Source organism: Pelobates fuscus, chromosome 8 (genome assembly GCF_036172605.1).
Source record: "Pelobates fuscus isolate aPelFus1 chromosome 8, aPelFus1.pri, whole genome shotgun sequence".
NCBI classification, from domain to species: Eukaryota; Metazoa; Chordata; class Amphibia; order Anura; family Pelobatidae; genus Pelobates; species Pelobates fuscus.
Window position 1 is genome coordinate 63,350,232 of NC_086324.1, and position 26,738 is coordinate 63,376,969.

General features: G+C 39.7%; 1 protein-coding gene across 1 annotated transcript in view; it reads right to left on the reverse strand.

Moving 5' to 3' along the window:
* The window catches only part of ERBB4 (erb-b2 receptor tyrosine kinase 4), a 797,331-nt gene extending 788,445 nt beyond the window's left edge, over positions 1-8,886 (reverse strand). Inside the window, exon 1 of the mRNA XM_063429955.1 lies at positions 8,200-8,886. Within this exon, the coding sequence (XP_063286025.1) occupies positions 8,200-8,293 (94 nt within the window). The 5' untranslated portion in view covers positions 8,294-8,886. The remainder of the gene's footprint in view (positions 1-8,199) is intronic.
* Positions 8,887-26,738: the final 17,852 nt, after the last annotated feature.

Below are 26,738 nucleotides of genomic sequence, written 5' to 3' on the forward strand. Positions count from 1 at the left end.
ATATTCTAGAATAATACAAAAAAAATTATCCAAAATGAGCATGTATGTGGCTTGCTGTTGTAACTGTCTAGCAATTTATTTATTTTTGTAATAAATAATAACGAACGATTTTGCTGTGAGTCATTGAATTCCTGAAACAAAATGACATGTCTCCAGTGAGTGTGTGTTTGACAACACATTAGCAAAAATACTTTAAGGTGTGATTCGTTGAATACTCGAGAGACGATTGTATCTCCAGTGCTTCTATTATTCTAACGAGGCTATGGAGTGAAATGTATTCTCGATTCCTTAAGCACTGGGGCTAGGTAGAATTCCACTGGGACTGCAGAAGTGTGATGTTTCTACAATATTTGTATATATACTGATAGTGGCATGTTAACATGCATTCTAGAAGTTAGTTGGTAATGGCACCCTTCAGAGTATGAAACCGGAAACTGGAGCCTGCTAATGATGACCCAAAATCACACAATGAAGGGTCACAAATCTTGCACAAATAAAATTAGTATGGCAAGACCAGCTTACTTAATAAAAAAAAAAAAACAGAAACATGATTGTAGTTAAAGGGATACTATAGGCACCCAGACCACTTTAGCTTATTGAAGTGATCTCGGTGTTGTGTCTCTGTCACACTTAGTCCTGCGATGAGAAACCACAATGTTTAAATTCCAGTACTAAGTAGCCCCTAGTGGTGCTTCAGAGAGTTTACCAGACTTTTGGTCATCTGACGCTGGATGTCCTCAAGCATTGCATAAAGACATCCAGTGTCAGTTAGATCCCAAAATGTGGCGTGCCTAATGCACTCACAGTGCTCGCAGTACATCCGCATTAGTCCCTCCTCCGTTGGATGACGTCAGAGAAGGCGGAACACCGACTCAGAGGGTAAGTGTTGCAAGGGTTTTTTAACCATTGCACTGCCAGGAGTGGAGTGGGGATGTGGGGGGAGGGGGTTAGAGGGAACTCTAGTACTAGGAATATAGATTTGTATTCCTCGCACTATAGTATCCCTTTAAATTTGACTGAAGAAGTTCATCAAGGCTAGAAATGCATAAGGCATCTTGCCATGCCTCAATTGGTGACTTAATATCAATTGAGGCATTATTCACCAGCAAGGGAAGCAGAAATTGTCTATTCATTGGATTTTGAATTAAGAGGTCCCGCTTGATAAGGTTACCATTATGATCTCAGACCTGTGATTAATGCTATCTATCTAGTCAATTTGTTTTGCTCAAGTCTAACATATTCCATGTTTTGTGGGCAACCTAAAATAGGATTATCTGCCATTTAGCATGAAACGTGTTATGCAGTACAATGTTTCTATTTTTTTTTTCACTGCAGTGTTTGCTTTTGACTTATTTTCATTAAATTGATTTTTTTAAACTTTATATAGCAAGTATGTTAGACCTTATACTGTGATTATGGGTCATCGATAGCAGATGATCAAACGCCATATGACGCAAGCCATTGTCAGTGTTTGAAGACAGCTACCAACATAAAAATGAAGACAAACTGTGAATGATGTATAGCAGCAGAGTGCAAGGTACAAACCAGAGCCGTAAATACCAAAATGAAAGGTAGCATTGGCGCTTTACAAAATATTCAGTTCAAAAACAGCTGCGGGAAGGTGAATGGTCATGATTACCCTACAATGAGATACATCACTGCTTCCCAAACCAGACCTCACACCCCCTACCAGCCTAGGATATAGGGATTATCCAGTTGTGTGGTTTTGGGTTTTTTTTGCTAAAAACATCTTAGTCACAACCGGATAACCCCTAAATCCTTGGCTGGTAGGGGTGCCTTGGTACCTTAAATAAATATTTTTGGCTTCAAGTCACTTCAAAGGGAGCAAGTAGACAGGTCAAATTGGAGATATACATCATAGTATTTTTAATTATTATTATTATTATTATTATTATAATTTGGAATATCAGCATGTTCCACACTGTTATTAACAAATGGTGCAAAAAAGGGCAAATATGTAGCCAATAAAATAAATAAAAAAATATTTGCATATACTTTGTATAACTGGGAGTAATAAACTCACACAAAATTATAAAAAATGTTCCTTTGCGGAATATTGCTGCCTAAGGCCTCTATATTCTATATTTGCAATTAAGCAATCTAAATAAATATATATTTTTTTCTTTCCTTAATATGAGTTCAGTGATTTTGACCTAAAACATGCAAATTTCCCAGGTACTTCTTTTTTTATTTAAATTGTCAATTTAGTGAATTGTAGTATCCTGGTGTACAATGCCTAAATATACCCCAAATGCTTTTTTTTTTCAGTTACAATATGAGCCTCTGATAGACTGCTGTTACAGCTTGCAATACCCTTTTAGAATGGAATTGGAAATAGTCATAGGGCGTCACTGCTTTGAATGATTTTGTAAGGCTAGTTGCAATGTGCAACATTTATGTTTTCAGCTAATGTCACATAACCCATTAATGTTTCGCCAAACCTGGTATAATGGCACAGGATTCATCTATACATCTAAGGTGAATTCCACTCGCCCTCCTAATAAAATTAGCATCTCCAAAATGTACCACTTCCCCCCTGAACACGGAGCGTGTCTATTAATGCGAGAAGCAGATTGTCTTCTCTCGTTCTTTAATTTGTTTCATCTAAAAGCAATTCACTCAACATCTTGTCGCCCTCTGGCAGCGCGGTTTACTTATCCGCACTTAATTCCTCATTTGGACCAAAACAAACTACAGTAAACTGCAAACGGGCAGGGAGGGGATTCTGTTTAGGGTAGACAGGGCAAAACCAACACAAACCGCATCTAAATAGACTTTCTTAATTGGTCAGCAATAGAATCGTTAAATCCAATCTACGTGACGGGATGATAACATTTATATTCAACTCTCATTGGAAAAGCAATAGGATATTGACCCCCTCCAGCATCGAAAGGGTGAAGGTTTGTTTCTTTATAAAAATGTTACCAAACTATTACTGCCTCAAGAAAAATCAATATGTTTTTGTTCTTTCTGTAAACGTCCCACTTTTTTGGTCTTGACTCCTCTTGTTCTATGCATTTTTAATACATTTTAATCAATACTAAGAAAAAGAATAATAATATGCATATAATATATTTTCTTTAAAGATAAACAGAGTAACCAATAGTTAAGAGGACATATGTTTAAATAAGCAGTAATATTATTGCACCCAGGGGATACAAGGAAAACAAAAAGTCTCTCTCTCTTTTTTTTGTTTAAAATGTTTTTGCCCCCTTAAACTATTATTTAATTAAAATATTATTCAAAAGTTGCTCTTTAAAAGCTGAGAGGAAAACACTGTTTTTGGCTCAACAGATAAATCTGGTGCTGTTGCCAATTAATTATGCTTGCTTTCCCGAAACTGAGATGCGGCCTGCGATGGATGAAGGCTTGCACGGCTAAAGCTACTGCAGAAGAAACAGTCACAAAGGTCTGGATGTACGGTGACAAAAGTGTATAATTTTTTTCAAATTTTGATATCTGTCACTGATCGAAAGTAAACCACTGTCACGTCTGCGTGCATTTTTATCAGTACATGGTAAATGTACATTGAACATATTAAAACATTATATTCTAATGGTTATACATGACAAAATATTAGCACATTATTTCTGTTGTCTAACACACACACACACACGATTTGAGATATTAAACCATTCTATTCTAATGGTTAAACGTGACAAAATATTAGCACACTATTTCTGTCGTCTAACACACATACACACACACACAACGTTATGTCCAGCTTATCTTGCATTTAAGTGGTTCTTATTCCTTTATAATTTAAGCGTGCTTTGCACTTTCTTAAATTTGTTACCACTATCGTAGATCACATTACAAGCTTATACAAACAAACACACACACACTCTGCATGATTTAATAACTAGAAGTATGTAGCAGATGTTATACAAGGTAAATAAAGTATCTTAGGTAATGTATAATGTACGTACTACATAGTACTCGATAATACATCTATTACATACAATCGCTGTTGCTACAAATGTTATAGTAGTAGAATATATTCACATGTAAACATTGTTGAGATGTTTCTCAGTTCCTTGTTTAGCTATATAAAACTTATAAAAATGAATAGATTGTCCTCATTTAATGTAAACCACCGAGCTTCAGGATTTTTGTATATGTACAATCATTACTGCATAGTTGTTGACAATAATATACATACATAGATAGATAGATAGATAGATAGATAGATGGATAGATAGATGGATAGATAGATAGTTAGATAAATAGTTAGATAGATAGATAGAAAGATAGATAGATAGACATTAGTGAGTGTAACAGCATGTCTATACAATGTATTCATAATATTAATTCACTTATTATTGCACATTTAGTTTATCATATCCTATATTTTCCCAATATCACATTGACGAAATCTATAGAATTATCAGGAAACAATATGCATTTAATAGAAAGTTAATGCACCGCTTGTGCCTTGAAGATCCAAAAAAGCGACACGAGACCCTTAAAAAATTAAGAGGTTCGCTAATAAAAGCTAATACAGATATTCCTTGTTAGCTTTAGACAGAGAGTGCATCCCTAGGACAGCCTCATAGAAATTCCTATCAGACACACAGATATGTCAGGAATCAACTGTCATTGAGTCAACAAGCATACAGTTGGCTTTCTGACTTGATTAAAAGCATTGACCGATTAGCTGCTGGATTTCAGAGCCTGTCCTGGGCGGAATGGGTTAAAGGAGTTAGAGGCTAAACCAGCAAAAAAAAACCTCCATTCAGCATCACCGTCTATAAGAGCACAATGTGTGTCCGTGCCTAAGCCTTCTCAATATTTGCCAGGCAGTGCATTATTACTGAACAACACTTAAAGCACACACTGTATAACATACTGATAGTATTCCAGGCTCTTCACAACTGTAATAGTATTGAAAAAAATAATGACATCTTGCAGGGGAACAGTCTTTTTTGGTTTCCACTGGACTGGTCTGTGTTATTAATTCATCTATTGTATCCTCTCGCCTCCGACTTCCAAAAAAGTAGTATTTGGACCACGAATGGATTGCTTTTCCAAGAAAGGCTGGAGCAGAGGAGTTACATGCGTGGGCCACCTCCTATACAGCTACAGTACATCATAAATATATAATTAAACAACACTCTCCCCCCACCCAAAAATATATATAAATATATTAAGTCCTTAACAGAAAGAAGACTTGAAAAGAAAAGGTCACTTGAGTTCATCAAGGAGGAAGTTCTAAGGTCATATGTCAAGAGGTAAAGCGTTGGGTAGAAGGCAGATAATTGGAGATTCAATGTCACAAGCTAAAGATAGATCCATGGGGCCACAACTTTCAAATGGTAGACTTTGATGTCACCAAGTAAACTGACTGACACTGTCACTACTGAATTATATTGCTTGTGTTATTGTTCGTTTGTTTATGTATGTATGTGTGTGTGTGTGTGTGTGTGTGTGTGTATATATATATATATATATATATATATATATATATATAAAGCCAAAATCCTAAGACAAGATTTAAAGAGCTTTCTTCTCTTCCTCAGGTCTGAAGTCGGAGAACAAAACGCTTGAAGCCTTGTCTTTAAAGTATTATGCAAGTCCAAGAAAAAAGGTATCATTGCATTCTGAAATACTCCGATTGATATATATATATATATATATACACACACACACACAATCAATTACAAATAGGAGCAGGCATCACAACTTGTGGAATGAGGTGTCTAGGTATTTTTGCAGTGATTTCAATATGAGCCACTCTGCAAGTCCCTAGTATGTGTGATACTGTGTGTACACATTACACATCTCATTAAAGGAGAATAATCTGTTAATAGTTTATCAGTCCAGCCCCTGTGTAAATAAACTGAGGAGTTTGCAGGGAAGGAGTCCAATGGCAGTTGTATAGCTGGCAATAAGGGAGTACAAGTAGGCTGGATTGGGAAAAAGAAATAAATCTGGGGGAGAACAGACTGGTGGTGTTGAAGTCAGTCTACACTTCATTTAATTCTGCTGCATATGTTTAACCATGTAAGGGACAGAACAATGAGAAAGGCATGGTCACAGGAAGTGTTGTCAGGGACTATATAACGGTATATATACATATTATTATAAATGACTATATATCAATAGTAATGCTGGCTATAGGAACGAAAAATATATAGCTATAATATACATAACATTGGCATTTATAAACAGGGGGAAAAAGCAAGTGGGATCAAAGTGACATCAAATCCTTTACAGAAATATAATGTTTCTTGTAAGCCAACATAACTGAAGGAGGACGGGAATAAATACCTGGGGGCAGATGTCTGATACATGTAATAATAAAAAAGTGTAATAAATAAAGAATTATATTTAAACTTGTAAATTCAAAGGGTTAAAAAAAAAACATGAATGTACCGGTTGTATGTGATAAACACACACAGTCGGATAGATAGATAGATAGATAGACAGGCAGAAATACAGATATACAGACAGACAGACAGACAGACAGACATACAGGTAGATAGATAGATAGATAGATAGATAGATAGATAGATAGATAGATAGATAGACAGACAGATAGATAGATAGAAAGACAGACAGATATATGTTAAAATAAGAAACTTTCACATTGTGTTTTTTTCTGAACTATCTATGGACCAGCTTGCCTCCCAATCAGCAAGTCTATCTACATGCAAAATACAAATACAGTGTAATATATAATCACACAAGTATACTATGTATGCACTTTGAATGCACACAAACACAAAATGTTGCTTGTACAAATAAACTTATCTCCCCAGATCTTAAACAATCTGGTATTTGCAGTAACTGACTTTAACATAACAGGAGTAAAGGGGCCAACTAGATATTACAACAATGCAAGGCTCACTCACACATTATGCCATCCGAGGGTCAAGTGCATATACCCTATAAACTTTAAAAAGTATACAAGGTCTGCCATTAACCATCAGGAAACAACAATCATGTCTTCAGAAAGGAAGTCAGCGAACCAACCCCATGCACTCTTTTACACCTGCTCCCTGCAAAACCCATTCTAACAGACTCAAGCACGAGTCTTGAGAGCCAGTCAAACAGGCATGACCAGAAGTGAAGAACACAGCATGTACACAAACAGACAAGGAAGAGAAAATAACTCTGTGGCACAGTATACACAAAGCACTGAGACCCAGGGCTGCAGCAGCCCACCATTACATTAAAACGTTCATTCTGGGAATTAACCCATTGCATGTTCATATCCCCCAAATCCGAACACAGTTTTGCCTGTAAATGTCATATCCTCAGCAGAATCTGTTCCAAACCACACCAAAGTCCCCCCGGTAAAGTATGGTATAAGGACTGCATTGTGACATAACATCTATGCATCAGACATGAAGGGTTACAAGACACGCGATTTTAGAACTCTAGTGTTTTGGTTTCCAAAGCCAGGACTGGTAACTTATATGTTTTAAATGGGTTGGCAAGTGACTACTATTCAATACCTCACTCTGATATTATCTACAAACAGCCTTAAAGGGATAACGATTATTTATAGAGCCACTTGGCACCCATATATTGCAAAGTGCACCCCACACATCCCCTAATTTCTAAACAGCCCCGGACGGGTTTCCTTAACAGAAGCAGTATTACTTAAACAGACTGGGAAGGGCTGGAGGGAGGATCTTTGAAGACTATTGTGGGGCAAGAAGAATTGGGTAAAAAAATGTATAATTTTTTATATTAACTGGTTCGCTGATATGGATAAAATTGTAGGAACGCTATAATTATTTATTTATTCTATTGATTTATTTATGCATTGTTAATTGTGGAAATTAAACAAGCAATGCTTGGGGACAGGTGCAGCCAGCAGCAACAGATTAGGCTAGGGTGCCCTCTGGCATCGCAAGAGTTAAGCGGTGAGCCTTAAATTAAACAAATATTTGCTGACATGTTACCTTCTCTGGTAAGGGGTAAGGATTGTGCAGCTTAATGTTTGGTAAGGGGTGCCCTTTGTTGGGAGGGCACTCAGTGAGCTAGTGAATTCTCTGTTTTAGTGGAGACTGGGAAAGTTACCCCCCCTCCCCCAGACCCTGAGGTCCGCTGGCAGTGTTGGCTTGTAGGGATTTTGCAGAATTCTTCATAACAGAGCAAACACAGGTTGTTTTTTTAGATGACAGCATCAGACATATATACATGGTTTGGGTGCTCAATGCCACTTACCTGACTGTCCGAAGGCCACATGGAGTGCCCCCAGTGCCCACAGCAAGCTCAGCCATCCAGGGCACAGATAGCTCCCAGCTCCCAACATCCTCATGATCCAGATCACCTCAAATCCTCTCCAAAATCACATGTCCCAGGACATATCCTTCCCAGCAAACCCCAGAGATGTAAAGAGGGGGTGAGGGGGCTCCTGACCTCAGAACCCCCAAAACAAGTAACAGTATCAGGAAAGTTATCTCCAATCAGTTGTAGCCCCTCCTTGCCTGGGCTTTAACTCCTTCTCTCTTATTTTAGGAGCTGAGTCCCGGCGTCCTGGCTGTTCTTCTCTTGGCTCTGCTCCCCTGGTGCCTTGTCCTGGCTGCCTCTGTACAGCACTGCCTGCCTCTGTATAACACAGACCAGTGCTGCCTGCCTCTGTATAGCACTGTACAGCGCTGCCTGCCTCTGTATAGCACCGACCAGTGCTTCCTGCCTCTGTATAGCACTGAACAGCACTGCCTGCCTCTGTATAGCACTGTACAGCGCTGCCTGCCTCTGTATAGCACAGAACAGTGCTGCCTCTGTATAGCACTGCACAGCACTGCACTGTCTTCCTCTGACCAATGGTTGCCTTGCACTGGCTGCCTCTGTATAACACTGGCTGCCTCTGTATAACACTGGCTCCCTCTGTACTGCACAGCGCTGGCTCTCCTGCTCCATACAATCATATGGGGAGCTATACCAGCAGCGGAGAACTGCTACACACACTCCTCCTCCCAAAGGCTCACGCCCCGCCCACTGCCTGTCAATGCTCGCAGCTGATTGGCCCAGACGCTGCCACTGAACTTGAAATTCACATGCAGGTTGCACCTGTCACTACTGCTGGTAGTAGTGGGGACAGCACATGGCAGAGGGGAGGCGGAGGTCCCCACTGGACATGGCAGAGGGAACTGAGCCATAGCTGGCCCATACTGAACCGTATTATATATGTGTGCTAAAATCCACAAGGTTTTGACCTCAGAAGTACCCCAAGATCTTTGTGATCTACTAAGCCCATGATGCAAAGCCATCCCTTTTTTTGTGAACAGTCCCAAAGTAAGGCATGTTGGCTAAACTGGCACCTCAGATGCTTTTGAACTAAGTTTCCCATGAGGATCAACCAGCTTTTTTTGTGTGTGAACTACAATTCCCATAATGCTCAGCCGGTCTTTTTGACCAAACCTGGTACCCCTGATGTTGTGAACTAACTTTCCTGTAATGGTCATCCGACTTTCACACAAGATACACAAATTTAAAGCACACTACAATTATTTACTGTATTTATTTATATATATATATATATATATATATATATATATATATATATATTTTTTTTTTTTTAATTATTATTTTTTTTTTTTCATTTGCACAGTCATTTTTTTCGAATCCTTCTTTGCAAATGCATCATACACAATTTTCAGAATCACATTTTAAAAGGAATTGTAGATTCCATAGTCTATACTGTACAGTACTAGCAATCTGTTGGCTTTCTGTATTTGACTTCTACCTAGGACCCCATACAAATCAAAGCCTTCTTACAGGTTTATTCACTAAGGTGAGACGTGTCAGGAATTCAAAGTGAATTTCGAATTTAAGGCCAAACTATCTGAATTGGGTAATTTATTGAATTCACATGTGCTTCAGGTTCTCCCATTTTGGTCTAAAATGTAAAATTTACTCTGAATTCCCCATAATTCTCACTTTAGTGAATAATTCTGTTAGACTTTAATAACCCACGCACAAGTTACTTAGTATTACTTATACCTAAAAAGCAGCGAATGGGTTAATACATGCCAGTTGCTGTAAGGGGCAGCTGCACTCCCTCTGTAATAATTCCAGCGTGAATTTCTTTATGCGTCATTGCCCATTTATTTCATGTGTGTGATCTCTACAGACATAGCAGATTAAAATGACAGAAACACACAAACACAAATTCATATGACACATTTTAATACTGTGCTAAGTACTAAAATACTGTCTGTGCCGTCAAATACTGTCTGTGCCGTGAAATACTGTGCTGTCGTCTAAACTTCAGATGGCACACAGAGGATTAGGTACTAAATTAATTTCTCGGATACCACCAGTTTTCTTTTTACTGGCAATTTATCCAAAATATAGATCGCCCTTCATGTAACGGGAGATATTTGTGGACTTTTTTTTTTTCTTAAAACCCACTGGTACTTGCAAACTTTATACAATTGAAAGAACCACCATACTGATATATCAAGTTGTGCAATTGTTTTTTTTTTTCTTTTTCACATACACATTTTTGTCAACACGCAAAACATTTTTGAGTTTATTTACTAAACTGTGAATTGAACAAAAACAGCAATGGCATTTTACATTTTAAGTAAAATAGTAGAACTGGGGTAAAAAATTAAACCTTAGCCTTTTCATTTAATATGACTAATATGACCCATATGCCTAACATTTGCCGTTGCCTTCTTGTTTCTTCACAATTCCGTATTTGTTGACTAACCTCATCTGTCATAAATGCAATTACTGTCTTGCCTGAATAGTATGGCTTTTACATGATTCCTGTTGGGAGTGTAAGGGTTAATGTGGTACAGCAGAATTGTCTACTTTTGCATTGCTATATAGTTTGTATATAGTCAGAAAATTGCTGTTCAGAGCTTAAGCCATCAATCACTTTTCTTATTTATGTCACAGGTAATTTACAAAGGGGCTCCATTGTCACAGCACAATGGCAAATGTCTGATAACGTGAAAGCCTGCTTAATTTGGGGGAGGGAGACATGTCGCCTGTATGTGTATTTTTACTCAAGGGATATAATTAATAAGTGATACGAGTTTAACCTCTGATTCTCTGAAAACACTTGTAACTCTCAGTAGACTAAAGATGAAATCATTGAGAGATGATAAAGACATTTTTTTATAAAGGCTAAATTTAAGAAACAAATTGCTGAATTAAAAACAAGCTGTTTTTCAGCATACCTCCTTTTGCCTAAAATGTGCAATTCCCTTGTCAATTTATGACAATTCCTGGTTTCGCAGATAAACAGCAAAGTGTGTAACATTAAATGGTTGTGGTGCACATATGCTGTCCCTTTTCAGACAATGTAAAACATTGCTCTTACCGAGAAAGTTTGGAATCGGTGCTTCTCTATAAGAAGCACTGGGATAATGGCAAATGTTGCACATACACCATGTGGTCTCAATTCTTTTCTAAGAGATAGATGCGACTGGACAAAAAGGCGCAAGACTTGATGACTTCATTGGAGGAGAATCAACTGCTGTAAGGAGACTGTCCCTGTGGTGAAAAAAATAAAAATACATGGATAGGCCACTATTCCAAACAAAAAAAGGAATACATCTAATTAAATAAAAAATAAATAAATATAAATATATATATATATAAAAAGAAAAAATAATCTTGCACTCCATGTAATAAAACTATACTTGCCCGGTGCTTGTCAAGCGAGGTATAGCAAAAGATATTTCAGATAGCACTCTCAGGACTTTGAAAAAGTATAAAACTTAACTTTTAATAAACTTTACAAAAAAAATCGACGTTTCAGTCTGTTACTTACAGACTTTCATCAGGCCTGATGAAAGTCTGTGAGTAACAGACTAAAACGTCAATTTTTTTTGTAAAGTTTATTAAAAGTTAAGTTTTATACTTTTTCAAAGTCCTGAGAGTGCTATCTGAAATATCTTTTGATATAGATATATATATATATATATATATATAAATATATACCGATATATATAATCTTTTCACTAGAGGAACACTCAGAGCACCATGATCACAACAAAAAGACCCTCCAACATAGCACACTGACTGTCTAAAAACACAAAACAAACAGCCTCACACAATATAATCAGTCAATATTCTGCAGTTTGGAAATTATTGGCATCGGCTTATAATTATGTCGATATTGCCTATAAGGCAGGAGGTCACAAAGGCAGAGCAAACGCTATCTTCAGCTGCTTTCTCCAACTATCGAAGGATCCTGTCATATACTAAAAGTAGGGATGAGTTTTTATCATTTTTTTACATATACTTCATTTAACACAGAATCGATTTCCTTTCAAAACTTGATGAAAGAACCACTATATTAAAAAAATAGTGTTGAAAGAAACAAAGAATGTGACGGCAGATAAGAACCATTCGGCTCATCTAGTCTGCCCAATTTTCGAAATACTTTTATTAGTCCCTGGCCTTATCTTATAGTTAGGATAGCCTTACACAACCAAGCATTCTGCTAGCATTTCCTGCTGCTCTATTACATTGTCTGCCTACCTTTAAGTCATCAGAAATAATCACCCCTAATTCCCTGTCCTCAGATGTTGAGGTTAGGACTCTATCAAATATTCTGTACTCTGCACTTATCTAGTGCATTATCTTGCACTTATCCACATAAGTTGTCAGTTGCCACAACTCTGACCATTTTTCTAGTTTACCTAAATCATTTGCCATTTGGCTTATCCCTCCTGGAACATCAACCCTGTTACATATCTTAGTATCATCAGCAAAAAGACATACTTTACCATCAAGACCTTCTTCAATATCACTAATAAAACATTAAAGAGAATGGGTCCAAGTACAGATCTCTGAGGTACCCCCAGAGCCACCACCACAAATTTTAGGGCCCTAACTCAGCTTAGGGTCTGGGCCCCCTGGGGCCCGCCTCCAATCCCGCCCACAGGGTCCGCCTCCGAATCCACCTACATGAATACACACACAGACACAAACACACACAATGATACAAAATGACACAGATACACACACACAGATACATACTAACAGACACACATACTGAGACATACACACACGCATATAGGCATACATACTGACACACACATACTGAGACATACACACATATACAGACACACAGGGATATATAGTGACAGACAGACACATACTAACATACATACAGACACACATGCATGAGGACATACAGACACATACATACATACACACTGACATACATACAGACACCGACATACATACATACACACAGACATACATTCATAATTAGATACAGACATACATACATTCATAATTAGATACAGACATACATACATTCATACTGGCATACATACATACAGACATACATACAGACATACATGCATCCGGAAACTGACATCCATACATTCATAATGGCATACAGTCATACATACATACATACATGCATATATACAGACATACATGCATACCGACATCCATACGTTCATAATGACATGCAGACATAGATTCACACGGACATACAGACATACATAATGACATACAGACATACATTCATAATGACATACAGACATACTGACAGACATACATACATACATACATTCAAACAGACATACATACATGCATACAGACACTGCCATCCATACACACATACATACATACACAGACATACATTAATAATGGCATACAGACATACATACATTCATACTAACATACATGCATATATACAGACATACATTCATACATACTGACATACATGCATACTGACATCCATACACACATACGTTCATAATGACATACTGACATACATAATGACATACAGACATACATAATGATATGCAGACATACATTCAGTGACCACTTCCTCCCAGCAGCACTTGCTGCGGCTGTGTTTTTTTTTTTTTTCAAGGGGCCCAGTCACGCTATAACACGGCCACAGCGCTGACCGTGCCCCTGAACATATAGGGCCCATCGGGTGGCCCTAAGTGCATGGGCCACCCGATAGGCCCCATCAACGTGCGGGCCCCGGTGCAACTGCACCGGCGGCAGTTCCGACGCTACATGTGGGGCCAGGACGGCCGGGCCTCCCAAGGCCGCCGGCCCGCGACAACCGTCATGTTTGTTACCCCTGATGGCGGCCCTGGGTACCCCACTGGTGACAAGCTCATGCTTCGAATATACTCCATTGACTACAACCCTCTGTTGCCTGTCACTCAGCCATTGCCTTACCCATTCAACAATATTGGAATCCAAACTTAAAAATTGCAGTTTATTGATAAGCCTTCTATGCAACAGTGTCAAAACAGTGTCAAAAACCTTACTGAAATATAGGTAAACAATGTCTACTGCAAAACCCTGATCTATTATTTTAGTTGCCCAATAAAAAAAATCAATAAGATTAGTTTGGCATAATCTACCTGAAGTAAACCTATGTTGTCTCTAACCTTGAAATACATTTTAGATGTTCAACAATCCTATCCTTTAACATGGTTTAAATGACTTTCCCCACTACTGAAGTAAGGCTTACTGGTCTATAGTTGCTCGACTCCTCCCTACTACCTTTCTGGTGAATGGGCACAACATTCGCTAACTTCCAATCTTCTGGGACTACTCCTGTTAACAATGATTTTTTAAATAAATATGTTAATGCCTTTGCTAGTAAATCACTAAGCTCTTTTAATAACTTTGGGTGTATTCCATTAGGTCCCATTGACTTATTTGTCTCTACCTTTGACAGTTGAAATACAATCTCTTCCTCTGTAAACTCATATGTAACAAATGACTTGTTTGTCCATCTGTAAATACTGAACATAAATATTAATTGAGGCAGTTAGCTAGACCCTTATCATCTTCTACATACCTTCCTTCTTTTGTTTTTAATCTAATGAATCCTTGTTTTACTTTACTTTTCTCATTTATGTATCTAAAAATGTTTTGTCCCCCTTTTTTTTTTACTGACTGTGCTATTTTCTCTTCTGTGTGTGATTTGGAAGCTCTCTTAACTTACTTAGCCTCTTTCTGCCTAATCGTATGGATTATTCTGTCTTCCTCACTTACTAAATGCTAACTTTTAGTTTTTTACTATTTTGGCCACATTTGCGGAGTACCACAGTGGTTTCTTGAATTTTTTGCTTTTCCTGATGCTTTTTGATATGATGTTTGATATGATGTTCTTTAATTAGTAGATAATTATTAGATTGATAAGCATTTGTATGATGTTGAACTTTATTTTATATTATTATTTTTTTGTCTTAAAAAAAATTATTTTATTCTCAAAAAATGTGGATAATTAACAGTGATTGCACACGTTTTAGCCTAAAATACCTGAGCTAGAAATGTACTAGTTAATAAGATATTTTTTTCCAGTTTTTAAATTTTAGCTATACGTTTGGAATTCACTTGTAAATTATCCCCTACAATTCTTGGCTTAGTGAATACACCCCAAGGTAGAAGTCTAAATATGTGCATGTTTTATTTGTAGCATGTACTTAACAAAATCCACATGTTGATTGAAGCAGGAATGGTATAAATATGAGAAGTTTCTTAGAACAGGGCAAACCTGACTGAAATATGTTCTGTAATTTTCACCCTGGAAGCGTGACAAGAAGGTGTCTTTCAGTCATTCCCTGTCATGTGTCTGCACAGCGCTCCTGTGAGCTGGCCACTGTCTATATTTACACAACACGCTCTGTGCTGGAAAAAAATAATAAATTAAATATAGAAATATATATGAACGTTCTGTACATTCAGGAGCATCAGCCAACATTTCACAGCTGAACCAGCCCGAATTGGCATCTGGACTCAAGTGTCCTAAACCCTGAACCATGATTTATTAACTGTTAGTTACTCCATAAACAGTGTGAGATTGGTACAAGGAAAGCGCAGGCTTTCTATTGGTTGTACAATTCAACTTTAATCTCCCAGGAGTCCCCTGTCCTTCTCTCAGGCCAGAGCCGAACACAAGCACAGCCAGCGTACACATTTATTGGGAACCGCAAGGAAACAAGAAAAAAACAAAAGCAGAATAAACAGAAAATGCTAACAGTGTGTGCTGCATAATGCAACTGTATAATGCACCACTTACGGTACTATATATTAGCAGGAGGAAAAAAAAAAAGGAAATTGTTAGTGTGCTAAGATTTTTTTTAACAAGCTTGAACACAATATATTTACGTTATGATAGATGCTTAAATGCCCCTAGTAGAATTTTGCTTCATAGTGGAAATTAAAAAAGACTGTGCATACTTTATTTCCGAAGTTGGCTCTAACTGCATAGACTTAATAGTAACAATATGTTTTTGTTGCATGAATGCATTTATTTTATTATTTACAGCATAATATGTTAAACGGCCATTCCAAGAAGCCACTACAGTGTGCTTCTTAGAACAGTTTGACTTTTTACCTGAGGTCATCTGGGCTCCATTTCCTGCCCCCTCTACAGCTCAGTAAGAGCTGGAAACACAATTCGCTAACGTAAGCCCAGCAGTGCAGGGCTTAGCTCATTGGCTGAGAGTGATAAGCTGAACGCTTTCATGCATTCATCCTTGTTTACGCATGTGATGCCCAGACCCCAAAGAAAGCCAGGTTGTATAGTTATACAGTTGAAAATCCCAGCTCAGCCTTTCTCACATCTGTTTTTGCTGCTGATCCAAAAGAAGGCAAAAAAACCAGTTTGAAGCACTTCCAATTTTGCAACAAACCAGGAATGAATTCCTTCTTGACCCTGGATTGGCTGTCAGATCTCTCCTTGAATGAAGAAGCTATAACCCCACAAATTAAAAATTATATTTCTGAATATTATGTTTTTGCATGTGTTCATCCAATTTCAGTTTAAACATCTGTACAGACTCTGATAAAACCACCTCTTCAGGCAGATAGTTCCACATACTTATTGTAAAAAAAAAAAAAAAAGAACTTTGCCTTAGACTAAATCTTCTTTTTTATGAGTGACCTTGTGTCCTATGTATAGTCCTGTTTACGATAGAAATCCAGACAATGGTTTGAATTGGCCCCAAATATATTTGTATAATGCTATCATATACCTTCTGAGGCAACATTTTTCCAAATTAAAGAGATTTGCAGCAGTGTGTCGTTGGTGGCTGCACACAACTCAGTTCATAATATGTCAATGGCCACGATCGCTGCTGTCAGTTTACTGAACAGGTACTGCAGTTCCACTTATTAGATTGATAAGTGGAACTGCATATAGAGTGGTAAATTGCCTATGCCATGAACTGCTGCTGGGGTTTGTAATGCAGCTCCAATCATCATGTGACTGGAGCAGTTCCAATCATCATGCAGTTCCAATCATCATGGGATGAGTGGAACTGCAGATGGAATAAACTTCTTATCCCATTAACCTCTTCTGGACAGAGATAAAAGCGATAAAATCAGTCTCCATTAGCTGGAATTAGAGGCTCCTGATTGGAGTGTCTTACCCTGGTGTGGGAATTATTTGCTTGCAATTGCAGACAGACCACTGAGCAATGCACCAAGGGACACTGTATGTATGTAACTTTTTTATTTCATTTTTTGGCATTATTTTTTTTTTAATTCTTTATTTTGGTTGTGCAGGTGGTTACAGATTATGAACGGACGCCACAACAGCGCATTTCAAGAGTACATTAGGTATGCAGTGGCAGACAGATTTCACTTTTTTCATATAATGTAGCGGGTATCACGCTTAAACAAAACAGTTACGTTATCAGTAAAAACAAAGGAAATAGAAAAGACGTTTGTTAACATGAGATAAAACAAGGTGTTGAGTAGAACGTGACAGTGAGTGCTTGTCAGTGGGCACAGCGGTATGTATGTTAGGCATGCCGTTTGGTGTGTAGTTCGTAAACCCCTTCAATGGGACTTGTCAGTCGCTAAATCAGGGTTGGTCAGAGAAAGCAGTGAGCGTGTTGTTGGCGGTTCTAGGCGACCAGCTTAGGTGTTTAAATGCACCACTGGGCACAGAGGTTGGGAGGAGAGAAACTAAACTAGACCTAGTACCTGTACAGGATACACCTTGATTGTTATCTAGTGAAAGATTCCCCTTATTTTGCTGTGGTCCCATATTGTGTTACTGGTTATCTTTGCATCTTTCTGTGTGATAGGTGATAGCTAGACTGGTAAGGTGATAGCTAGACTGGTAAGGTGATAGCTAGACGGGTAAGGTATGACTTTTTAGCTATGCGTTCTGCCATTAATTCGGTTATCTGGTCTCCGCTCAGGCAAGGGCAGTCATGATAGCTCAAAGCATGGGCCGCAGGTGACAGTGACTAGAGTAATGGTTGGTTGGTATACGATGTGCGACCGGGTGCGCTAAGCTCCTATAGGTTATGATGTAGTAGAAAGCTGTCAGCAACTTTGTGTCTGTCCTATGATATGGGGCAATATTAATCTATGCTATCTGAGTTATAGGGCAGCCTGCTATGTTATGATAGTAGGACGTACAAATTACGATAGAGCATTTGAGTATACTGTGCATACAAACTACGAAATACGAGCTGGGCCTGAGTGGGAGATTAGGTTCACTGTTGGGTTAGCCGCTACTATGCTACAGTGTTCGTGTAGCTCACCTCTTTATGTTCAGGACTATGTCATGGAGTTTTCGGGTTGTCTAGCTGCCAATACAACTAGATAGATGTGAGAAACAACATAAAACAAATTTTGTGCCCGCGTCACCAAGCAATACTATGGATCTTAGCTACATCCGCATATATACAATTTTGTGGGTAAGGGCATATGCAACAAGACGTATTTAGTTATGCATTCCAGGTAGGTTCAATCTGGGTACAGAGAACAAATAGTGAGATGACCCGAGAGGGTCAGTAGTACATACAGTTTGTAAATGTCCCATTGAGGTCTGTATCTGTGGTGAGAAATGGTGAGGTCCCCCATCGGGATCTGAAATGTCTTGAAACGAGTGAACACCGGTGAGACCATTAAGGCCAACTTAAATCATAGTGAGGTGGTATGGCTCAACGGGAGCTCAGTGGGGGTATCTCTGGTGAAGAGTGATAAACTAAGGGTAACGTGTGGATCTCTGGCCTTGTATCGGTTTCGGGTATCAAGTTCATCAATGTTTCGGCTGTTATTATAGCAGGTCTCCGTTTATGTAGTGACCGCTTCGTATGGGTCGGGTGTCAGTCCTTGAGGTAGGAATGTGTCAGGCTTACCTTGCTGGGAGTCCAACATGCAGAGATAAAAGCTCACCCTTGCATTTAGACACAGGCCAAGGTGGTCAAGGTAGAACTCACCTGGCCTGTGAATCTGTGCACGGGGGCTGTGCAGGTAAATGCTTGTAGTCGCAGTACAGACAAGGAAATCCAGGAGAGTAGTCGTAGGTAAGCCAATGGTCAGAGGGTGCCGGAAATCAGGGGATACGAGTAACAAGCCAAGGTCAAAGGATGCCAGAATTCAGGAGATACGAGTCCCAATCCAAGGTCAGGCGAATACTTAGTACGTGGAGTAGCAACTCTCTAACCAGAGTCATTGAACTGACACTGCCCTTAGGGAGGAGCAGTGTCTTATACCTTGATGATTAGTATATCAGGTTCAGCTGGAGAGTGATCGACAGGTCTGAGCCAGGTGAAGTCCAGCCCCTTAGTGCTGCAGGCAATACAAGAGAAAACAGGAGTTATCCCAAGTCCTGAAATGGCTCAGATGTTAAAGAGCAGGTTCAGAACTGCCAAGCATACAGGTTCAAATCCCTCTTTGGGCAATAAAAGGGCGACCCCGTCTGGCAGTCTGGAGGTCAAGGCGTAAATCCTGACAGTACCCTCCCCTTAAGAACGCACTCTGGGCGTGAACAGGTTCCTTTTGGGAACTGTATTCCTCGTCTTCGGACTCCGTATCACTGAGGAAGTCCTTGTAATCGAAGTATCCAGAGTGGAGTCCCTCAGTCGGGGACCTTGGGGTATCAGTGTCGGGTACTGGTGGAGAAAGGTCTGGGCCATTCAGAGACCTGGTGCAGGCGGAAATAAACTTAGTCCCACCAACCATATTATCTGAACTATTTCCCATCGGTGAGTTTTCTGGAAGTAGTGATTTCTTGTGGTCTTGAGATCCACTGGCATCAGCAGCCATCGTAGTCTGGGTACTCTTCTGCATCACGGAACGTGGAAATATCCGACAGCACCTTTGACATTTTTTAGGTCGTGTTGCTGGAATAACAGGGTGCAGCTGAATTGTACCCACTTGAAGAGGTTCAGGCCGAGTTGGGCGAATAGGGCAGTGAGAGATAAAGTGCCCTTTTCCACCACAATAAAAACAGAGACAACGCGCCCTCCTTCGATCTCTTTCTCTAGATGGCAGTCTTGTTTTAGAGCGGACGAAGCATATCTCCATGGGTTCCTCCCTGTCCACTGGAGATTCACAGCTAGCTAGAGGAAAACCAGGGTCACAAGGCGGTTCCTCCATGTCCATTGGAGTTTCATAGCTAGCTTGAGGGAAAACAGGGGTACAAGGAGGTTTACTGGAGGAGGGTTTGCGTTGTGACCTTATGGGGACTTGGTAGGAGTCCTTTTCTTTAGGCAACAGCGATCTGCGGTTAGATGGAGCAGGCTTGGGAGTAGCTTTCCTGGAGGCAGAGCTCTGAGAGTCCATTGCGGACATAAATGACTCCCAACTGTCCAAGACAGTGCTTTTCTCCTTTAGCTTCCGGTATGCCCACTCCTTGATCCGTCCGACAAGTAAGTTGATGGCCGAACGGACCTTGACAAAGTCACTGTTGTAAGTATTAGGCTTGAGAGCAAAAAGAAGTTCACAATCCAGTCTGAATGCTGTGAAGGAGGTACGGGAACCATCAAAGCGGTCAGGCATCACAACAAACGGTTCTGGAACTGGGCGTACTGTGCCTTTAAGAGATAAAAGTTCTTGCTGCAGTTCCGAAACAGTCTGGTTCAGGCTGGACACTTGCTGAGCAAGGGAGGTGAGCATTATCTCTGTGGACTCCATAAGGGTCAGTTCAATATGTCAGGCTTACCTTGCTGGGAGTCCAACATGCAGAGATAAAAGCTCACCCTTGCATTTAGACACAGGCCAAGGTGGTCAAGGTAGAACTCACCTGGCCTGTGAATCTGTGCACAGGGGCTGTGCAGGTAAATGCTTGTAGTCGCAGTACAGACAAGGAAATCCAGGAGAGTAGTCGTAGGTAAGCCAATGGTCAGAGGGTGCCGGAAATCAGGGGATACGAGTAACAAGCCAAGGTCAAAGGATGCCAGAATTCAGGAGATACGAGTCCCAATCCAAGGTCAGGCGAATACTTAGTACGTGGAGTAGCAACTCTCTAACCAGAGTCATTGAACTGACACTGCCCTTAGGGAGGAGCAGTGTCTTATACCTTGATGATTAGTATATCAGGTTCAGCTGGAGAGTGATCGACAGGTCTGAGCCAGGTGAAGTCCAGCCCCTTAGTGCTGCAGGCAATACAAGAGAAAACAGGAGTTATCCCAAGTCCTGAAATGGCTCAGATGTTAAAGAGCAGGTTCAGAACTGCCAAGCATACAGGTTCAAATCCCTCTTCGGGCAATAAAAGGGCGACCCCGTCTGGCAGTCTGGAGGTCAAGGCGTAAATCCTGACAGAATGGGACTATTCTCGTCGGGTCCCAGGAGTGCTGTGGTGAATCGATGCCTTGTTGTGCTACCTGGTTGAGGGAGTCTGGGGGTAGGCCCAAGGCCTGCAGTAGTTGCGCCAAGTCGGTTGGGTCTTGTAGCCTGTGGGATTCCGTTCCTCGCCGTACTACGAGCGTGTGGGAAGGCCGACAGCTGTATTGTAAGTCATGCCTTCGGAGTAGCGCGGTTAGCGGCTGGAAGGAGCGTCGCCATGCCAGGGTCTCGTTCGAGAGGTCGGTGAAAAATGATAGCGTTGTGTTGTTGAATTGAAGGGGTGTCTTACCCCTAAGGGCTGTGAGGATTGTCGTTTTGTCCCGGGTGTTGCGAAAGACAATAATTAAGTCTCTGGTGGCCGCGGTCGGCGCTTTAGGTGGCTTGGGGATCCTGAAGACGCGTTCAGGGCTAACGTTGATGGTGTTCGAGGGCGCCATTATATTAGTAAGCAATTGCTCAACTATTCGCGGGAGCTCTGCATCGGGGATAGCCTCCGAGACCCCCCGCACCTTCAGGTTGTTTCTCCGCCTAACGTCCTCGTATTCCGCAAGGCGAAGTTCCTGTCTACGCTGTTTTGTTTGCAGGTCGTTAACCGCCCGCTGAAGTTCCCCGATATCCTTGGTGTTGGTTGTGGCTGTCTTCTCAAGGGCGCCCATGCGGGTCGTCAGGCCCTTCAGGTCTCCTCGCACCGCTGTGATGTCCTTTTGCAGTGTCGTTTGTAGGTCGTTGAGTAGTTGTTTTAAGACCGCTGTAGTTACCGGAGCTGAGTCCGGGTTAGGTTTGAGCTGTTGTGGGGGTTGTCCCGTTGCAGATGTTGACAGATATTCCTCTCCAGATTCTTCTTCAGAGAAGTCTGAGCAGCCTCCGTGGAGCGTCGCCATATTGGAGCCGATTGGGCCTCGTGCCTGCCTCCACATGTCTCCGATGGTAAGCCCTGAGGACGGTTTGTCCGTGATAGTTTTTCTATTTTTTTGTCCCATTTCGTTGGGGGCACCCAGGGGGGGCCCTGGTTTTCGTTTGGAGGTCCGTTTAGAGTGTGTATTCCCCCGATTTTTAGCTTTGAGCCCGGAGCTCTCGTTTGGTGCGACCGCGCGCTCTTGCAGCTAGGCTCCGCCCCCCTGGCATTATTTTTAAAATTGCATTATGTATATGGTGTTACAAAATGTCTAATTAAAACTCACGGGAGCTTCAATAAACTTCGAATTGCAGAGCAGTGATTAAGGAACTGAAATGTTTTCGTCCAAAACTAATCCCACATATTTTTAACTACACTATTATGCCAGCTCTGCTGTTTTGGTCTAATACCTGCAATTCTCCACAATTCTATATTTAGTGAATGAACGCCAGAATATGAATCAAATTACCAAACTTAGTTGTCTTTACTTATGTGTCAAGCCTTGAATCCCTCCAAGATTAGGCTTAGTCATATCATAGTCTGCTATTCTGTTGCTCCTAAACTGGTAAAAGATATAAAAGGAAATGTTTGCTGTTTTTTTTCTTTTAGCAGTATAGTATTTATCTATAAAAATAGCACTGTCTATACCTGAAAAATGTTTTTTTTTTGTTTTTTTTTGTTTTTTATAATAAAAGGGAACAAAAAGCAATTAAGGGACTTACCCAACACTTTGGTAGAACGTAGGCTGACTTTCCCATGCAAACAACAATTTTTTTTTGTGTTAGGCAATTCTATTCCTACACAGTGGATGATCTGGACTTGACCTCTCTCGCTGCTGTACACTACATAGCTTCACACTGTGGTCATGAAGCAGAACTGAGACACACAGCGTGTTTGTCTGGGCTTGGGCCTACAGATCTTATTTCTGGCTTAGTAAATAAAGCACTACCCCCTCCTATATTAGTTGAATGCCCAAACATGCAGAGATGCCATCTAATACCTCTAGAGGCAGAAATGACTTCCATTCTGAGGTGGAAATTGAATTGTAGCAGCACCTCCTGATGGGTTTCGTCTATTGACTGATGTCACTGTGGTGCAATGGCTGCTACAATGTAACTTCAAAGCCAAATATACCAAATACTCAATGTATAACGTGATGGAAACTACATCATAATACTAATTTACTAAAACCTGAATTGCTGGTCATTTTTAAGAAAGAAGTATGAAACATCAAATGGGAAGCAGATATGGTTATTCATTAAACTCCGAACTGTAGTGAATTAAAATCCAAGTAGCAGAAAATGTCTGAACTGGTAAAATACTTCAATTCAGCTCTAGTCACAGTTATTTCACCTTTGTTTTTTTTTTAATTTTTTTATTTGCTGCAATTTAGAGTTTAGTAAATACTCTGGTTTTCCAATTTTACTATTGCAGTCTAAAACGGTACATTTCCTGATAATTATTGAAGAAGTTGTTCTAAAAGGCACTGTAGTGGTTATGGTACTTGGAGTGTTCCTTTAACTTTATCATTGCTCAACGTTAACATTATTCATGTAATAAAATGGGAAAAATCTGAATATGCTTGGTAATGTCTCACAAATATTTCAGCTTTGTATAAACGTGCATGCTTATATGCATTATATACTTACATACAATTGGTGGTTGTATAAACCCCCAGTAACGCTATACAGTATAGTGTGTTCTTTACCAGCTTGGAGAAAAACTCATTAGGTGATTTGTATACCACAAGTACCGTTATACGCTACAGCAGCTCACAATCCTGTCTGAATAGAAAGTGCCATATAAATGCAGATTATAATTATTATGCAACCGCTGAAAGAAAAAAAAATTACTGGTAAACTTAGCGAGCAGCCTTGAAAAATGCTACATGTCTAATTAAGTGATTCTTATTTATCCGTCATTGTTGCCTATGCTCGATTCTTTTTAGAGAGCTGCTTTTGTCTGGTTAACAACTGTGTACTGCTTCTAGTGGTTGTTGTATTAACCCCTTAAATGAGAGTGCTTTGGTGAGATTGACAGGAAGGCTATGCTGTTCTCTGTCAATGAATGGGTTAAATATGGAAAAAACACAAATGACGCTGACATATTTTCTGTGTTCTCCGGCATGATCTAAACAATGATGACAAGTATCTTTATATTAACCATGTAAAACAGCCAGGATATACAATGTACTGACAAACATGTCACTTGAAAAAACTTAAAGGGCTCCAGGCTGTGTTGTGCCTATATAAGCACTATATTGATAATGCATTAGAAAAAATATATGTATATATATAAATAAATATATATTTTTTTTACATTCAAAAAATAAATCACAGTTACCTAGATACACAGTCCATCACATTCAACCTTTTAAAATCACATCTATTTATGCTGTTGATCTAAAAGAAAGAAAAACCAAACAATTGAACAATTTGAAGTGATGGCCAATTATACCACAAAAAGGGGAAAAAACATTTATATTCATACTCCATAATGGTAATTAGATTTCTATGTGAATCAACAAGCTGTTCACATACATGGGAATGAATACCTGGCATATTCTGTTTTACCCACCCCCCACTCCCCACCCAAAAAAATCAATGCCTTTAAAAAAAATATTTACAGAATTTTATAAGACTACCTCTTACAGAATTCCACATCTGTATTGTTTTTATGGAGGCCTGGACTGGCCATTGGGCAAATAAGGCAAATGCCGGGTTTGCTGCGATGACCATGGGCTGTGGCTGACAGGGAGATCCTATGATCTCTCCTGCTCCCCAGCTCTTTAACGGAGCTCTGCACATGGGCTGCTCTGGAAAAGCATTTAATTAACATACTCACTTTGGGGAGAGGGAGGGGGGGCATGTTTGTCATGGTGAGGACAAAACACCTCCCGTCGGCCCATCTGGGCTGCAATGATTGAAAAATGCCCGGCTAAATATTTTCTCCATTCCGGCGCTGCTCTTACAGTAAAAAGATCCTTTCCTTAGCAATGAAAATGGCTTAATGCAAAGTTTAAAAAAATACTCACATTTTAATTCTCTTTATTTGATTGCCAGGCTTTGCAATCTGTAAAGTGAGCTTTTGCCAAACCAGGAAGTAGCGTAGCCAATAATAATGCACATTTAACTTTTTGAAAAAACAAATCTTTATTTATAGTTTTGTAACCATGCAGATCAGATATGTAAACAACAAGAAAAGCCACAATATGAACGTAGATATACATGTGACCGCTGACTGTGTCGATTTGTCACAAAATAACAGGTCGATAAAACAGTAAAACAATCTCCCAAATTCAGGACTATAAATATTTTAGTCAGTATAGTTTGTGGGTATGTTACCAAATGTTGGTGCTGGAAGGTTACTATCAGGCCGCGTTGTGGTAATCGTTTATAGAAACGTTAGAAGTTATAGGTAGGCCATGCAAGATATTGTCCTGTGATGGGTTTACGCGTGCCTAAGGCTCGGGCTAACCTTTGAGAAGACTGAGATTGGTGACATCTCGAAGGTTTGCACTTTACATCTCCCATGCTCACTTGACTTTTAAGAACACTGTAGCACTTCGTAGGGACAACAAGGTTTTTTTGGGAGTTGTATTTCAGTTTTCAACTTCCTAAAGCAGAAAGCCAACATCTGAACTACAAAACCTAGAAACCTGTGTAATGACATGAGGTACAAGATATCAGATATGTATACAATATGTTGTAAGGAGGTCTACTATCCATTAATTCCTGTCCTCTTTCATACGCAGTCCCAATCCTTGTATCAAACCAAATTTTTTAGGTTTTCCCAGTGATAAGAAACGATCCTTTCACAGTACAGCAACATGGAAATGACTAAAAGCAGTAATCTAACCAGTGGTTGTCCATTAGAATTTGTGGGAGACATATTGCAAATGCTCGCTGTTATTGGGAAGGTAAAGGCAGCTTCAAAGAGCTTTCTCTAAACACATAGAGCAAGTTCCCAGGTGAGGCAAGCTCAAACCCTTTCACACTAAGATGCATCTATATCTCTAGTAAGGCTTTCTGCAGACCTTCCATTTCAAATGGACAAGAGGGACACTTTAATTTTAGGGGTATGGGTGAGATGTGGCCAGTGGCGGGGCTATTCTGAGTAATTTTAAGTGACTTACTAATAATTTCTGCAACAAGAACAATATTACTTATTACTTATTTACACACGGATTTCTAAATTAGTTTCACACAGCAGAAAATACCTACCAAGTATCCCTATTTAGGAGGGACAGTCCCTATTTTGGGCCAAAATCCCTTTGTCCCTCATTCCTACCCTAATGTCCATTTTGCTAGGTTCTCCGTAT